The 16,634-nt window shown below is 41.6% G+C and overlaps 1 protein-coding gene across 2 annotated transcripts in view; it reads right to left on the bottom strand.

Annotated features, from left to right (window-relative positions):
* znf638 (zinc finger protein 638) overlaps nt 1–7,533 on the bottom strand; it is a 33,324-nt gene extending 25,791 nt beyond the window's left edge. The window contains exons 1-2 of one of the 2 annotated variants that reach the window (XM_055007627.1): nt 7,392–7,533; nt 510–2,889 (exon numbers count right to left, since the gene is read on the bottom strand). In XM_055007627.1, coding sequence (XP_054863602.1) covers nt 510–2,594 — 2,085 coding nt within the window. In that variant the 5' untranslated portion in view covers nt 2,595–2,889; nt 7,392–7,533. Of the gene's footprint in view, nt 1–509; nt 4,269–7,391 lie in introns of those variants that run through there. The other variant, XM_055007628.1, reaches the window with a different exon arrangement.
* Nucleotides 7,534–16,634: the final 9,101 nt, after the last annotated feature.

Genomic DNA, 16,634 nt, shown 5'->3' with positions numbered 1-16,634 from the left:
TTTGAATTATTCGCACTCCAAAAATATGGTTGAAAAACGAACAAACCAGAAAAATCTTCTGCTCTGCTGGTTGTGTGATTCATGAAGTATGAGGGTCACTCGAATTTGTCATCATAACGGAAATTCTTATTGAGGACACAAAACATTTCTGTATATAAAACAAAACATGAGTTTGGCTCCATTAAGTACAAAAAAAGTGTTGTATTTACAAACAACTGTTTTAAAAGAATGAAAATACACACAAAAAAACAGCCAAAAACCAGAAACAAAAGGAGAACAGCCATTTTCTATCACCATCTGACACACTAGTTTGAATCAATCAAAACTGATTTCAGAAATAGACAACCCAAAGTTTGCAATCCAAATTGGCAGAGTTCTTATAAGTCTAATATTGTTGTAATTATTAAACTATTAGATAAATATTTTACAGAAATCAAACAGGCTTTAAAGTATCATCCTTTGGGCGTTTAACAAATGAAAACCATTCAGTGCTTCCTTTTTTCACTCACCTTCATCTGAGAACACTCTTTGTTACACAGAGTACAGGTATGTGGAAATATTCTCGGAGAGGCTGCAGCATAGTCATGCATCATGGCCGCCGATGGTAGAATCCTGGAAACTTCCCCCGTTGCGCCACGCTGGTTGCTGGAAGGTGGCATCTGCATGTGAAGGAAGTTCATGAGGTCTGGCACTGGCTGGGGTAGAGCTGGAGGAACAACCAAGGACCGAGATACACCGACAAACACCGGGGGTAGAATGGAGTGCGAGGTGCTTGAGCTGCTGGGGATGAAAGAAGGTGGTGGAACTGGACGTGCAGCAGGAAACCCTTGAGGCTGCAACGTTTGCCCCATCTGCAATACTGGCTGCTGCTGCCTCACTGGTTGCGGTTGCACCGATTGCTTGGGTTGTTGGCCCAACTGCTTGGTTTGTTGCACCGGCTGCTTGGGTTGTTGCACTGGCTGCTTGGGTTGTTGCCCCGGCTGTTTGGGTTGTTGCACCGGCTGCTTGGGTTGTTGCACCGGCTGCTTGGGTTGTTGCACCGGCTGCTTGGGTTGTTGCACCGGCTGCTTGGGTTGTTGCTCCGACTGCTTGGGTTGTTGCCTCAACGTCTTCAGTTTTTGCCCCGGCTGATCAGTAAACATTGAACTTCTTCCTTGAGTTTTATTCTGATCCTTAGAGCTACTCTTGTCTTTACTGTCAAAGAGCACAATGCCATGTCGGACAGGATTTCCACCACGAACTAGAGTACCAGATAGTTCAGTTTTTGACACTGGCTGCTTATCTGGCTTTGACTCTTGCGTCATTAGGGGATTGGATATTTCAGGCTTGAAAAGTCTTATATCTGTGTCTTTCTTTGGCAAAGGAAAAGAGAAGGTTGTTTGAGACGTCAGGTCTTGTTGGGTCTTCAACCGTTTAGTTGGATCACTGTCTGGAGGAGTTGCAGAGCTCTGCATAGAACTGTATGAGGAGCTGTGGCTGGCACCAGAACCCCAGGGATCACGTGAAGGAATCGAGGTAACGCTTTTGTGACTGCCACTACTGTAAGGATTCATCTGGAACATACTTCCACTGCCACCACTATTTTCTCTACCGTCACTGGTCCTTCCAATCTCATCCACAACCCCTCCGGTATATTTGCTCGTATGTCCATAGTCAATGACTTTACTTGGCTGAAGAACAGCTGATGACATTTCATCCAGGTGCATCCCTGCTCCTCTGGAACTACTCTGGCTTGTGGTGGGTTGGGCTTCAGGGTAGGGTTTGGACTGATCTGCAGTTTTACCTTTTTTGGCCTTCTGGATACGGATTTGGTGCAAGATGGAAGGCAGATTGTCAGGGGTGATCTGGTTTTCAGGGAAAGAAATTAGATGTTCCAAGTCCTCTTTTTCAAGTCCAAAGTGCAGAAGGATGTTAGCAGCTGATTCCGAAGTGTACTTTGGGCGACTGGACTCTGTCAGGGTGGCAGGTTTGTCTGGACCTGGATAGTCATAGTCACCTAAGCCTGGAATGGACTGCATACCCCGTTCTCTTCCACTGGAGGCATTGAACCTACTGTCGTTACTGCCGGGAAAGCTACACAAAGCAGATGTTGAATATCTAGATGAATCATCCTCAGTGGCCCTTTTGTAGTCTTGCAACCAGTCCAAGGAGCTACTGCCACTTTCAACATCAGAATGTCTTTGCCCTTGAGAGGCTGAGGGCATCGGATAGGAGATGCCCCCTGTGCTGGAGGAAGCAAACCCGCCTGTTTGAGTGCCGGTAAAGCAAGAGCCCTGACTGACAGGCTGATGCCTCACCTCCTCCCTGGCTCTGCTAATATGCATGTCTATAGACCCCTCTATTTCCTTGTCTAATACAGGCCTCCTCTGGTTAGTCCTGTAGGTCACTGGCAGAGACAGCAGGGATGGGATTGTTCCACCAGAGTTTGCAGGAGTTGCAGAGGAAATTCCAGAAGAGCTGAAGTTGGACCCAGGTCCAAGGTGAGAAGACGTCCTCCGAGGGTCCCTCTCTGGTGGTACACTGGCGTGTCCATACTGCCCCTGGGAGGAACTTTGGTTCCCAGAGGCATAGGGGTTATACAGAGGATGGGACATGGTGTTAGCAATCTTCAGAATGTTCAGGAGACTGATGGCTGCTGCAGTTGGGGAGGGGGGTGTTGTAGATATGTACGGTAGAAGGGTGCTGGTCAAGGGTATGGCTCGTCCACCAACAGCAACAGTGTTGCATCATGAGTGATGCATTATTGCAAGTTTGGGGTTCAGATGAGCCAGCTGCATGGATGCAGTCTGCCTTTGAGTCAGCAACGAGTTCCCTGGGAGCCCTCAAACTAGAGGGCTCACTTGTGGCCCTCCAGCAGAAGGGGCACGACACTCCAATAGCAATGAAAAGCTGAAAGGTTAAAAACAAAGCAAAGGGTTAATTAACAGGACGAGTCATCAGTTTCTTGGGTGAGAGAAGTCCATCATCTGGAAGGTGTCGTCTTGATTTGCCCATCTGGTGCCTCCTGTCGGACACACTGCATCAGTATTCCCTAGCAAATAAGAACCCAAAAGGAGCATCTTTGTACAGATAGAGAGAAAAATGACACAAGTTGATGCAGGGCGGAAATTTGAGGCATAACACCAGTAGGAGAAGACAGCTTAAATAATAAGTACACGTTCAACCCTAATTCACAATTTCTTGAGTTATGGGTAAGGTAGACCAACAAGATGGTATCCTAGAAAAAAAAAGATGACTCTGGCTCAACTTCTGCCAGACTCCACACTTTGACCAGATGACATTGCAATGCGACGAAAGTCAAGCAAAGGTTCTTCTCTTCTTTGACCAACCAAGCATGACAGATTAGAGGCGGGCAATCTAACCAAAATACCATGTGACAATCTTTTGGAGCAGAATCATTAATAATAATGGATTAGATTTATATAGCGCTTTTCTAGACACTCAAGACACTCAAAACGCATACAATGGATCCAGTATTCATTCACTCACACATTCTCACTCTGGTGGTGGTAAACTACATCTGTAGCCACAGCTGCCCTGGGGCAGACTGACGGAAGCGTGGCTCCGACCACCACCAACATTCACACACATTCATACCAGTGTGAGTAGCTGCACTGGAGGCAAGGTGGGTAAAGTGACTAGGATAGAGAGGGAATCGAACCACCGACCCTTCGATCATTGGACGACCCGCTCTACCACCTCAGCCACAGCCGCCCATTGTTCAGTTCATTGTTGTGGTGGCCCTCATTCAGCCACCCCTCCAGTGAGTCTCTCATCAAGGATTCCAACTCTTCCTTCTTCTACTCCAGCTGGCTATGATAACCAGCTATCTCATCACGAGTGGATTTTATTGTGTTCTCTGTGAGCTTGGTGACCCAGTTCTTCACCTGCTGCAGGGTCTGGTTGGTGTTAAGACTCACTGGAGAGGCAGATGAATGATATAGAGGCCCACCACAACAGTCACCTGGTGGACCAGGAAAGTGCGACATCAGTGTGACATTAACAGCGTCCCATGCTCCTCTGAAAAGCAGACCGTGGGCCAAGTTAAGATTGTCCATGATATAAGATCGTCAGATCACCAAAACCTAATTTGAGACTTAGATTACTTTGCTTCTGTTGTTTCCACAGTTGTAAAGTCCTGTCTTCTCTTATAATCCCATCACATACGTCTCTGTTGTAGGGATGTCCCAATCAAGTCTTTTGCCCACGAGCCGACCCAAGTCCTTTAATATTTCACATCTGCAGATATGGACTCCCAATCTGATACCACTTTCCTAGATAACACACACACACACACACACACACACACACACACACACACACACACACACACACACACACACACACACACACACACACACACACACACACACACACACACACACACACACACACACACACACACACACACACACACACACACACACAGTGTACATTCAAGTCATTAAAATCAAACCAGTGTGTATACGTGACAGTAAAATAAAAGTTTAAATAACAGTAATCCACTGGATGTTCAGGTCCTCAGATGTTGGGAGTGCATGGAGACGTTTGTGTTCACTTTTGTAGCCAACAGCAGAACATTTGGTGAGTTTTGCTAATGGATCAGACATTTGAAAGTTAGCAGAAGCAGCTGCAGAAATGAAATAAACCTGTTGGACTGTGAGTCAGCTGCTGATCCTCCTCCCTCACCAGCTGCCTGTCTGAAATAAAACCCTGGTTCACCTCAAACCTCCTACAACTAAACGGTGACAAAACAGAGATTCTTCTCATTGGAACTAAATCTACACTCTACAGAAGTGACAGTTTTTCCCTCTGTATTGACAGCTCCTTAGTTTCTCCTTCCCCTCAGGTTAAAAGTCTGGGTTTCATCCTCGATTCCTCACTTTCCATCTGCTAGGATTTGTTTTTTTAAGGCACTGCTTGCTGAACACTGAAATTGATATCACATATGGGTTTTGCAATATTGATGTTAATAACCATTTATTGTGTAATTATTGTATGAGTTGTGTTGACCTGAGTAGTGGGATAACATCAACCCCAGGCTCTGAAGGGTTAAATACATGATGGATACACACAGATCAAGCTGGAAAGTTACAGCTGCACACACACATCAGTACAAAGAGTGTTTTCATACCAAAAAGATAGAAAGACAAGCTTTGCTTCACATTCCTATTTCCTTATAAGGTAAAACTCAATTACACTGAAACTGCTAAACTCAAGGGTGTTTAAGGCTGGAAACCAAAATAATGCTCCCTATGAGAAGCATCACATCACAGCAAACAAAGGAATAGACTAACAAGTAGAGAGCAGGAAGAGGGTTCTAGACCAGGGGTGTCCAACATGCGGTCCGTGGGCCAAAAGTGGTCCTCCAGAGGATCCAATCCAGCCCTCAAAGTGTAAAAATTCCAGAGAAGACATTAACTGCAGATTGTAAATTAGTAAAACTATAAATTTAAAATCATTTCTAGACCATGACAAGTTCTTTTGATCAGAAAGTAAAATACTAGAATGTTCATGGTTCTTTGGTCATTTTGTGTCTCATTTTTGTAATTTTTTTGTCTGACTTTTGTCTCATATTTTTTGTCATTTTGTTTCTCATTTTTGTCATTTTATGGGTTTTTTTTGGTCTAGCTTGTGTCATTAGTCATTTTTTTGTTGTTTTGCTGCTTGTTTTGTCTCGTTTGTGTTATTTGTGTAATTTTTTTGTCTCGTTTTGTCGTTTGTCCATTTTTTTGTCGCTTTGTAACTTTTTTGTCAAATTTTTTGTCACTTATTTGTTTTGTTTCGTGTCATTTGTCTTATTTTTTGTCATTCTGTTTCTCGCTTCTGTTGCTTGTGTGTCATTTTGGTAATATTTGTCTTGCTTTTGTTGTTTTTTTGTATTTTTTTAAAGTAAAATCCTCTATGGTTCAGTTCCAGATAGCTGTAACTAAATGTTGTGTTCCTTTGTCGACACTCTGTGATCTGGAAGTTGTAATGTGGAAATGAGAAACTGAGGCTGAATGTTGCTGAAACTGAATTTATTTTTCTTCATAAATTTCAGGTTGTTCGTGATGTTTAGTAAAAGGATAATTCTCTAAATGTGAACATTTTTGCACTAAAACAAAGGAACCATTAGGAGTTGTGGTTATTTATAGGTTATTATGGTGGTTTTACTGGTCCGGTCCACTGGAGATCAGACTGGGCTGAATGTGGAACCTGGACTAAGATGAGTTTGACTCTCCTGTTGAACATGATTCTTTTGAGGCACTAATGTTAGAAAATAAACAGCTTAATTGGAGAGAAGTAGTTTGTTTTCTGTCTCAAAAAACAAACACAACACCTCCAATCCCATATCAATAACATCCCTCGGTTTGCATATTTCCATCTCTCACCTCTCTTCAAATCTAGACTCAAAACTCACCTGTTCAAGACTATTTATTCTCTCTAATTGCCTCTTTCTTGTATGTATTGTTTTTATCTGTTCTGTTGTATTTTCTTTTCTTGTAAAGTGACCTTGGATGTCGAGACAGGCACTTATAAATAAAATGTATTATTATTATTATTATTATTATTATTATTATTATTATTATTATTTTTATAAACCTGGGCTGCACAGTGGCGTAGTGGTTAGCACTTTCACCTTGCAGCAAGAAGATCCCTGGTTCACGTCCCGGCTTTCCCGGGATCTTTCTGCATGGAGTTTGCATGTTCTCCCTGTGCATGCGTGGGTTTTCTCCGGGTACTCCGGCTTCCTCCCACAGTCCAAAAATATGCTGAGGTTAATTGATTATTCTAAATTGCCCGTAGGTGTGAATGTGAGAGTGATTGTTTGTCTGTATATGTAGCCCTGTGACAGACTGGTGACCTGTCTAGGGTGTCCCCTGCCTTCACCTGAGTCAGCTGGGATAGACTCCAGCACCCCCCATGACCCTAATGAGGATTAAGCGGTGTATAGATAATGGATGGATGGATGGATGGATAAACCTGAGTGGTTCACCTCGAAGCAGTGAGGGGGCGGAGCTACACATAGTCTGGTTCAACAGGTGTGAGGGAGCACCTGGCTGGAATTCGCGGCTTAAGAAGAAAATGTCTTCACATCCAGATAACTTTTCAATTTGAACCAACAGACATTTACAAAAACTACAAAGATGGATTTTCAGCATGTTGGACCTGTAAATAAATGTCCGACACACAGTCACAGGCCGGACTGTCAGGGACGCTATAAAGAGATCAACCCCTGGTTCAAAGAGAGTTCTTCTCCAACCAACTAACTAAACTTCCTGCTAGCAGCCGCTAACTTTAGCCTCCGCCGGCTCTGGTGATAAACTGACGGTTAGAGGAGGACAAACACCGGCTGGAGCTGCTGGAAGTAGAAATAAATCTCGGTATTTCCAGGTTTAGTTACCTACCTCAGTGTTCCTGAACAGCAGAAACTTCTTCAGACGAACATCTGCTCCTCAGCTTCATGAAGATTCAGCTAGCTGCCTCCTTCTTCTTCTAGTGAATCTGCAGCAGAGGCCTGCTGCTGCCCCCACAGGACCCTTATGGAACTGCACCGTCATTGTTAAATCCTGATGGAGACAAGAAAAGTATGGCGTCACAACAAAAGATAAATCTGTCAAAAAATAAGGAAATAAATGTGTAAATATAAAGAGAAACAAATGAAAGAAAGAAAAAATAATTCTGTCAAAAAAATAAGGAAATAAATGTGTACATATAAAGAGAAATAAATAAATCAATAAATCTGTTTAAAAAATCAGGAAACAAACATGTAAATATAAAGAGGAATAAATAAAAGAATGAACAAATAAATCTGTTAAAAAATAAGGAAATAAATGTGTAAATATAAAGAGAAATAAATAAAAGAAAGAAAAAATAAATAAATCTGCTTTAAAAAATAAGGAAATGAATGTGTAAATATAAAGAGGAATAAATAAATAAATCTGTTTAAAAATCAGGAAATAAATGTGTAAATATGAAGAGGAATAAATTAAATAATAAATAAATAATAAAATAATAAAATAATAAATAAATAAATAAATAAAAGGGTAAATTTTGTCTTTGCTTTTCCCTTTTCCTTTTGTTTTTTCCTTTTGTTTTTCCATTTTGTCCATCAGGTAAAAGAGTAGTATAAAAACTCTGAGTTCTTTCAGACATAAGGTGCATAGATAGATGCTGATTACCTTGACGTGCATCGGCGAAAACTATCACCTTCATCGGAAGCGTCTCACTGATAGCGTGTGACGTGTCAACCAGCAGAGTCTGACAGCCAAAACACGTCGAGGTAATCAACATCTGTCTATGCACCTTATGTGTGAAAAAAGAACTCAAAGTTTTGAATTAATAAGAAGACATGATAAACATTTTCAAGCTATATGAAAGAGTAGCATGTAACGCTTATAAAACCTAAATGTGATTAAAACAGTAGCGTTGAGATTCTGTGTTGTCAGTAGTCCCGAATATCTGCTGAGTTTCTGAAGTTCAACAGGAGAAAACGGAAATCTACTCTCTAATAGTCAACGTGCTGCTGTAGGGCCAGCTGTTTAACCCTCCTGTTGTCCTCATTTACAGGCACCAAAAAATATTGTTTCCTTGTCTGAAAAAATACAAAAATTCAGCAAAAAAATCCCCAAAAAATCTGGTGTTTGTTGAAGATCCTCCTCAGTTTTTCAGACAGTCCAGACACATACGGGATCACTATGTTTTTTCGCCTGTTCTCCTTCTCTTCAGTTCTCACTGGGTTGTTCTCCTTTCTGGATTGTGAGGTCCACATAGAAGAGGACAGAAGTCTGAGTGTTGGGGTTTACAGGAAACCAACACACACGGACCAGTACCTGCTTTTTGACTCTCACCATCCACTGGAGCACAAGCTAGGGGTCATCAGGACCCTGCAACACAGGGCCGACAAGTTACCCACCAGTACCCAAGACCAGGAAAAAGAACACAAACACCTGAAAGGGGGACTGAAAACTTGTGGATATCCTGACTGGACCTTTGTGAAGGCTCACACAAGATCCAGAAAGGAGAACAACCCAGTGAGAACTGAAGAGAAGGAGAACAGGCGAAACAACATAGTGATCCCGTATGTGTCTGGACTGTCTGAAAAACTGAGGAGGATCTTCAACAAACACCAGATCCCTGTCTTTTTTAAGCCAAATAACACACTCAGACAAAGACTGGTCCACCCAAAAGACCCCACACCACACAGTCAGAAGAGCAACCTGGTGTATGCAGTTAAATGCAGTGAGGAATGCTCAGATCTCTACATAGGGGAAACCAAACAGCCACTTAACAAGCATATGGCTCAACACAGAAGAGCCAGTTCCTCAGGACAGGATTCGGTGGTCTTCCTTCACCTCAAGGAAGAGGGACACTCATTTCAGAACACCAATGTTCAGATTTTGGACAGGGAGGACAGATGGTTTGAGAGAGGCGTGAAAGAAGCCATCCATATCAAAGTGGAGAAGCCATCTCTGAACGGGGGGGGTGGTCTGCAACATCATCTTTCACCATTTTACAATCAGGTCCTTTCAAAACTCCTCAAAAGAACTACTCAGCAGAATGACTCAGGTGAGGTGGCTCATGCTAACGACCACCATTAGCATACGAGGGCTCGGTGAAACTCACATTTCAACGACCCCCTTTGTCACTCCCTGGCTCCCAACGACCATCATTGAGGAGCCAGGTGGGCCTTGGCAATGATCGTCGGAATGTGAATAACACTGACCACACCTCACAGGGGTTATAAACTGAGGCAACATCAACCACCACCAGAACTGAAGAAGCCTCTTGGATGAGAGGTGAAACGTCTTCAAGGAACCTTCTTAAAGTCCAGTTGGATTGATTTAAACAACTTTGGATAACCATTACCTGGATGAATGAGAAACTACACAGATATTAGATTAGATTAGATTAGATTAGATTAGATTAGATTAGATTAGATTAGATTAGATTAGATTAGATTAGATTAGATTAGATTAGATTAGATTAGATTAGATTAGATTAGATTAGACATTTTACAAGTACTAAGACAACAAAATGTAGTGTAGGATGTAAACCAGAAGTGCAAAAGCAGCAGTAAAAGTGAACTGCAACATGTGTAAGTGGATTCTCTTCTTTGACCAACCAAGCATGACAGATTAGAGGCGGGCAATCTAACCAAAATACCATGTGACAATCTTTTGGAGCAGAATCATTAATAATAATGGATTAGATTTATATAGCGCTTTTCTAGACACTCAAGACACTCAAAACGCATACAATGGATCCAGTATTCATTCACTCACACATTCTCACTCTGGTGGTGGTAAACTACATCTGTAGCCACAGCTGCCCTGGGGCAGACTGACGGAAGCGTGGCTCCGACCACCACCAACATTCACACACATTCATACCAGTGTGAGTAGCTGCACTGGAGGCAAGGTGGGTAAAGTGACTAGGATAGAGAGGGAATCGAACCACCGACCCGCTCTACCACCTCAGCCACAGCCGCCCATTGTTCAGTTCATTGTTGTGGTGGCCCTCATTCAGCCACCCCTCCAGTGAGTCTCTCATCAAGGATTCCAACTCTTCCTTCTTCTACTCCAGCTGGCTATGATAACCAGCTATCTCATCACGAGTGGATTTTATTGTGTTCTCTGTGAGCTTGGTGACCCAGTTCTTCACCTGCTGCAGGGTCTGGTTGGTGTTAAGACTCACTGGAGAGGCAGATGAATGATATAGAGGCCCACCACAACAGTCACCTGGTGGACCAGGAAAGTGCGACATCAGTGTGACATTAACAGCGTCCCATGCTCCTCTGAAAAGCAGACCGTGGGCCAAGTTAAGATTGTCCATGATATAAGATCGTCAGATCACCAAAACCTAATTTGAGACTTAGATTACTTTGCTTCTGTTGTTTCCACAGTTGTAAAGTCCTGTCTTCTCTTATAATCCCATCACATACGTCTCTGTTGTAGGGATGTCCCAATCAAGTCTTTTGCCCACGAGCTGACCCAAGTCCTTTAATATTTCACATCTGCAGATATGGACTCCCAATCTGATACCACTTTCCTAGATAACACACACACACACACACACACACACACACACACACACACACACACACACACACACACACACAGTGTACATTCAAGTCATTAAAATCAAACCAGTGTGTATACGTGACAGTAAAATAAAAGTTTAAATAACAGTAATCCACTGGATGTTCAGGTCCTCAGATGTTGGGAGTGCATGGAGACGTTTGTGTTCACTTTTGTAGCCAACAGCAGAACATTTGGTGAGTTTTGCTAATGGATCAGACATTTGAAAGTTAGCAGAAGCAGCTGCAGAAATGAAATAAACCTGTTGGACTGTGAGTCAGCTGCTGATCCTCCTCCCTCACCAGCTGCCTGTCTGAAATAAAACCCTGGTTCACCTCAAACCTCCTACAACTAAACGGTGACAAAACAGAGATTCTTCTCATTGGAACTAAATCTACACTCTACAGAAGTGACAGTTTTTCCCTCTGTATTGACAGCTCCTTAGTTTCTCCTTCCCCTCAGGTTAAAAGTCTGGGTTTCATCCTCGATTCCTCACTTTCCATCTGCTAGGATTTGTTTTTTTAAGGCACTGCTTGCTGAACACTGAAATTGATATCACATATGGGTTTTGCAATATTGATGTTAATAACCATTTATTGTGTAATTATTGTATGAGTTGTGTTGACCTGAGTAGTGGGATAACATCAACCCCAGGCTCTGAAGGGTTAAATACATGATGGATACACACAGATCAAGCTGGAAAGTTACAGCTGCACACACACATCAGTACAAAGAGTGTTTTCATACCAAAAAGATAGAAAGACAAGCTTTGCTCCACATTCCTATTTCCTTATAAGGTAAAACTCAATTACACTGAAACTGCTAAACTCAAGGGTGTTTAAGGCTGGAAACCAAAATAATGCTCCCTATGAGAAGCATCACATCACAGCAAACAAAGGAATAGACTAACAAGTAGAGAGCAGGAAGAGGGTTCTAGACCAGGGGTGTCCAACATGCGGTCCGTGGGCCAAAAGTGGTCCTCCAGAGGATCCAATCCAGCCCTCAAAGTGTAAAAATTCCAGAGAAGACATTAACTGCAGATTGTAAATTAGTAAAACTATAAATTTAAAATCATTTCTAGACCATGACAAGTTCTTTTGATCAGAAAGTAAAATACTAGAATGTTCATGGTTCTTTGGTCATTTTGTGTCTCATTTTTGTAATTTTTTTGTCTGACTTTTGTCTCATATTTTTTGTCATTTTGTTTCTCATTTTTGTCATTTTATGGGTTTTTTTGGTCTAGCTTGTGTCATTAGTCATTTTTTTGTTGTTTTGCTGCTTGTTTTGTCTCGTTTGTGTTATTTGTGTAATTTTTTTGTCTCGTTTTGTCGTTTGTCCATTTTTTTGTCGCTTTGTAACTTTTTTGTCAAATTTTTTGTCACTTATTTGTTTTGTTTCGTGTCATTTGTCTTATTTTTTGTCATTCTGTTTCTCGCTTCTGTTGCTTGTGTGTCATTTTGGTAATATTTGTCTTGCTTTTGTTGTTTTTTTGTATTTTTTTAAAGTAAAATCCTCTATGGTTCAGTTCCAGATAGCTGTAACTAAATGTTGTGTTCCTTTGTCGACACTCTGTGATCTGGAAGTTGTAATGTGGAAATGAGAAACTGAGGCTGAATGTTGCTGAAACTGAATTTATTTTTCTTCATAAATTTCAGGTTGTTCGTGATGTTTAGTAAAAGGATAATTCTCTAAATGTGAACATTTTTGCACTAAAACAAAGGAACCATTAGGAGTTGTGGTTATTTATAGGTTATTATGGTGGTTTTACTGGTCCGGTCCACTGGAGATCAGACTGGGCTGAATGTGGAACCTGGACTAAGATGAGTTTGACTCTCCTGTTGAACATGATTCTTTTGAGGCACTAATGTTAGAAAATAAACAGCTTAATTGGAGAGAAGTAGTTTGTTTTCTGTCTCAAAAAACAAACACAACACCTCCAATCCCATATCAATAACATCCCTCGGTTTGCATATTTCCATCTCTCACCTCTCTTCAAATCTAGACTCAAAACTCACCTGTTCAAGACTATTTATTCTCTCTAATTGCCTCTTTCTTGTATGTATTGTTTTTATCTGTTCTGTTGTATTTTCTTTTCTTGTAAAGTGACCTTGGATGTCGAGACAGGCACTTATAAATAAAATGTATTATTATTATTATTATTATTATTATTATTATTATTATTATTATTATTATTATTATTATTTTTATAAACCTGGGCTGCACAGTGGCGTAGTGGTTAGCACTTTCGCCTTGCAGCAAGAAGATCCCTGGTTCACGTCCCAGCTTTCCCGGGATCTTTCTGCATGGAGTTTGCATGTTCTCCCTGTGCATGCGTGGGTTTTCTCCGGGTACTCCGGCTTCCTCCCACAGTCCAAAAATATGCTGAGGTTAATTGATTATTCTAAATTGCCCGTAGGTGTGAATGTGAGAGTGATTGTTTGTCTGTATATGTAGCCCTGTGACAGACTGGTGACCTGTCTAGGGTGTCCCCTGCCTTCACCTGAGTCAGCTGGGATAGACTCCAGCACCCCCCATGACCCTAATGAGGATTAAGCGGTGTATAGATAATGGATGGATGGATGGATGGATAAACCTGAGTGGTTCACCTCGAAGCAGTGAGGGGGCGGAGCTACACATAGTCTGGTTCAACAGGTGTGAGGGAGCACCTGGCTGGAATTCGCGGCTTAAGAAGAAAATGTCTTCACATCCAGATAACTTTTCAATTTGAACCAACAGACATTTACAAAAACTACAAAGATGGATTTTCAGCATGTTGGACCTGTAAATAAATGTCCGACACACAGTCACAGGCCGGACTGTCAGGGACGCTATAAAGAGATCAACCCCTGGTTCAAAGAGAGTTCTTCTCCAACCAACTAACTAAACTTCCTGCTAGCAGCCGCTAACTTTAGCCTCCGCCGGCTCTGGTGATAAACTGACGGTTAGAGGAGGACAAACACCGGCTGGAGCTGCTGGAAGTAGAAATAAATCTCGGTATTTCCAGGTTTAGTTACCTACCTCAGTGTTCCTGAACAGCAGAAACTTCTTCAGACGAACATCTGCTCCTCAGCTTCATGAAGATTCAGCTAGCTGCCTCCTTCTTCTTCTAGTGAATCTGCAGCAGAGGCCTGCTGCTGCCCCCACAGGACCCTTATGGAACTGCACCGTCATTGTTAAATCCTGATGGAGACAAGAAAAGTATGGCGTCACAACAAAAGATAAATCTGTCAAAAAATAAGGAAATAAATGTGTAAATATAAAGAGAAACAAATGAAAGAAAGAAAAAATAATTCTGTCAAAAAAATAAGGAAATAAATGTGTACATATAAAGAGAAATAAATAAATCAATAAATCTGTTTAAAAAATCAGGAAACAAACATGTAAATATAAAGAGGAATAAATAAAAGAATGAACAAATAAATCTGTTAAAAAATAAGGAAATAAATGTGTAAATATGAAGAGGAATAAATTAAATAATAAATAAATAATAAAATAATAAAATAATAAATAAATAAAAGGGTAAATTTTGTCTTTGCTTTTCCCTTTTCCTTTTGTTTTTTCCTTTTGTTTTTCCATTTTGTCCATCAGGTAAAAGAGTAGTATAAAAACTCTGAGTTCTTTCAGACATAAGGTGCATAGATAGATGCTGATTACCTTGACGTGCATCGGCGAAAACTATCACCTTCATCGGAAGCGTCTCACTGATAGCGTGTGACGTGTCAACCAGCAGAGTCTGACAGCCAAAACACGTCGAGGTAATCAACATCTGTCTATGCACCTTATGTGTGAAAAAAGAACTCAAAGTTTTGAATTAATAAGAAGACATGATAAACATTTTCAAGCTATATGAAAGAGTAGCATGTAACGCTTATAAAACCTAAATGTGATTAAAACAGTAGCGTTGAGATTCTGTGTTGTCAGTAGTCCCGAATATCTGCTGAGTTTCTGAAGTTCAACAGGAGAAAACGGAAATCTACTCTCTAATAGTCAACGTGCTGCTGTAGGGCCAGCTGTTTAACCCTCCTGTTGTCCTCATTTACAGGCACCAAAAAATATTGTTTCCTTGTCTGAAAAAATACAAAAATTCAGCAAAAAAATCCCCAAAAAATCTGGTGTTTGTTGAAGATCCTCCTCAGTTTTTCAGACAGTCCAGACACATACGGGATCACTATGTTTTTTCGCCTGTTCTCCTTCTCTTCAGTTCTCACTGGGTTGTTCTCCTTTCTGGATTGTGAGGTCCACATAGAAGAGGACAGAAGTCTGAGTGTTGGGGTTTACAGGAAACCAACACACACGGACCAGTACCTGCTTTTTGACTCTCACCATCCACTGGAGCACAAGCTAGGGGTCATCAGGACCCTGCAACACAGGGCCGACAAGTTACCCACCAGTACCCAAGACCAGGAAAAAGAACACAAACACCTGGAAGGGGCACTGAAAACTTGTGGATATCCTGACTGGACCTTTGTGAAGGCTCACACAAGATCCAGAAAGGAGAACAACCCAGTGAGAACTGAAGAGAAGGAGAACAGGCGAAACAACATAGTGATCCCGTATGTGTCTGGACTGTCTGAAAAACTGAGGAGGATCTTCAACAAACACCAGATCCCTGTCTTTTTTAAGCCAAATAACACACTCAGACAAAGACTGGTCCACCCAAAAGACCCCACACCACACAGTCAGAAGAGCAACCTGGTGTATGCAGTTAAATGCAGTGAGGAATGCTCAGATCTCTACATAGGGGAAACCAAACAGCCACTTAACAAGCATATGGCTCAACACAGAAGAGCCAGTTCCTCAGGACAGGATTCGGTGGTCTTCCTTCACCTCAAGGAAGAGGGACACTCATTTCAGAACATCAATGTTCAGATTTTGGACAGGGAGGACAGATGGTTTGAGAGAGGCGTGAAAGAAGCCATCCATGTCAAAGTGGAGAAGCCATCTCTGAACAGGGGGGGTGGTCTGCAACATCATCTTTCACCATTTTACGATCAGGTCCTTTCAAAACTCCTCAAAAGAACTACTCAGCAGAATGACTCAGGTGAGGTGGCTCATGCTAACGACCACCATTAGCATACGAGGGCTCGGTGAAACTCACATTTCAACGACCCCCTTTGTCACTCCCTGGCTCCTAACGACCATCATTGAGGAGCCAGGTGGGCCTTGGCAATGATCGTCGGAATGTGAATAACACTGACCACACCTCACAGAGGTTATAAGCTGAGGCAACATCAACCACCACCAGAACTGAAGAAGCCTCTTGGATGAGAGGTGAAACGTCTTCAAGGAACCTTCTTAAAGTCCAGTTGGATTGATTTAAACAACTTTGGATAACCATTACCTGGATGAATGAGAAACTACACAGATATTAGATTAGATTAGATTAGATTAGATTAGATTAGATTAGATTAGATTAGATTAGATTAGATTAGATTAGATTAGATTAGATTAGATTAGACATTTTACAAGTACTAAGACAACAAAATGTAGTGTAGGATGTAAACCAGAAGTGCAAAAGCAGCAGTAAAAGTGAACTGCAACATGTGTAAGTGGAATAGCGCTCTATGGAGG

Source organism: Amphiprion ocellaris, chromosome 23, assembly GCF_022539595.1.
Source record: "Amphiprion ocellaris isolate individual 3 ecotype Okinawa chromosome 23, ASM2253959v1, whole genome shotgun sequence".
NCBI lineage: Eukaryota > Metazoa > Chordata > Actinopteri > Pomacentridae > Amphiprion > Amphiprion ocellaris.
The sequence above is the reverse complement of the archived record's forward strand: the minus strand, read 5'-3'. Positions and strand labels throughout refer to the sequence as shown.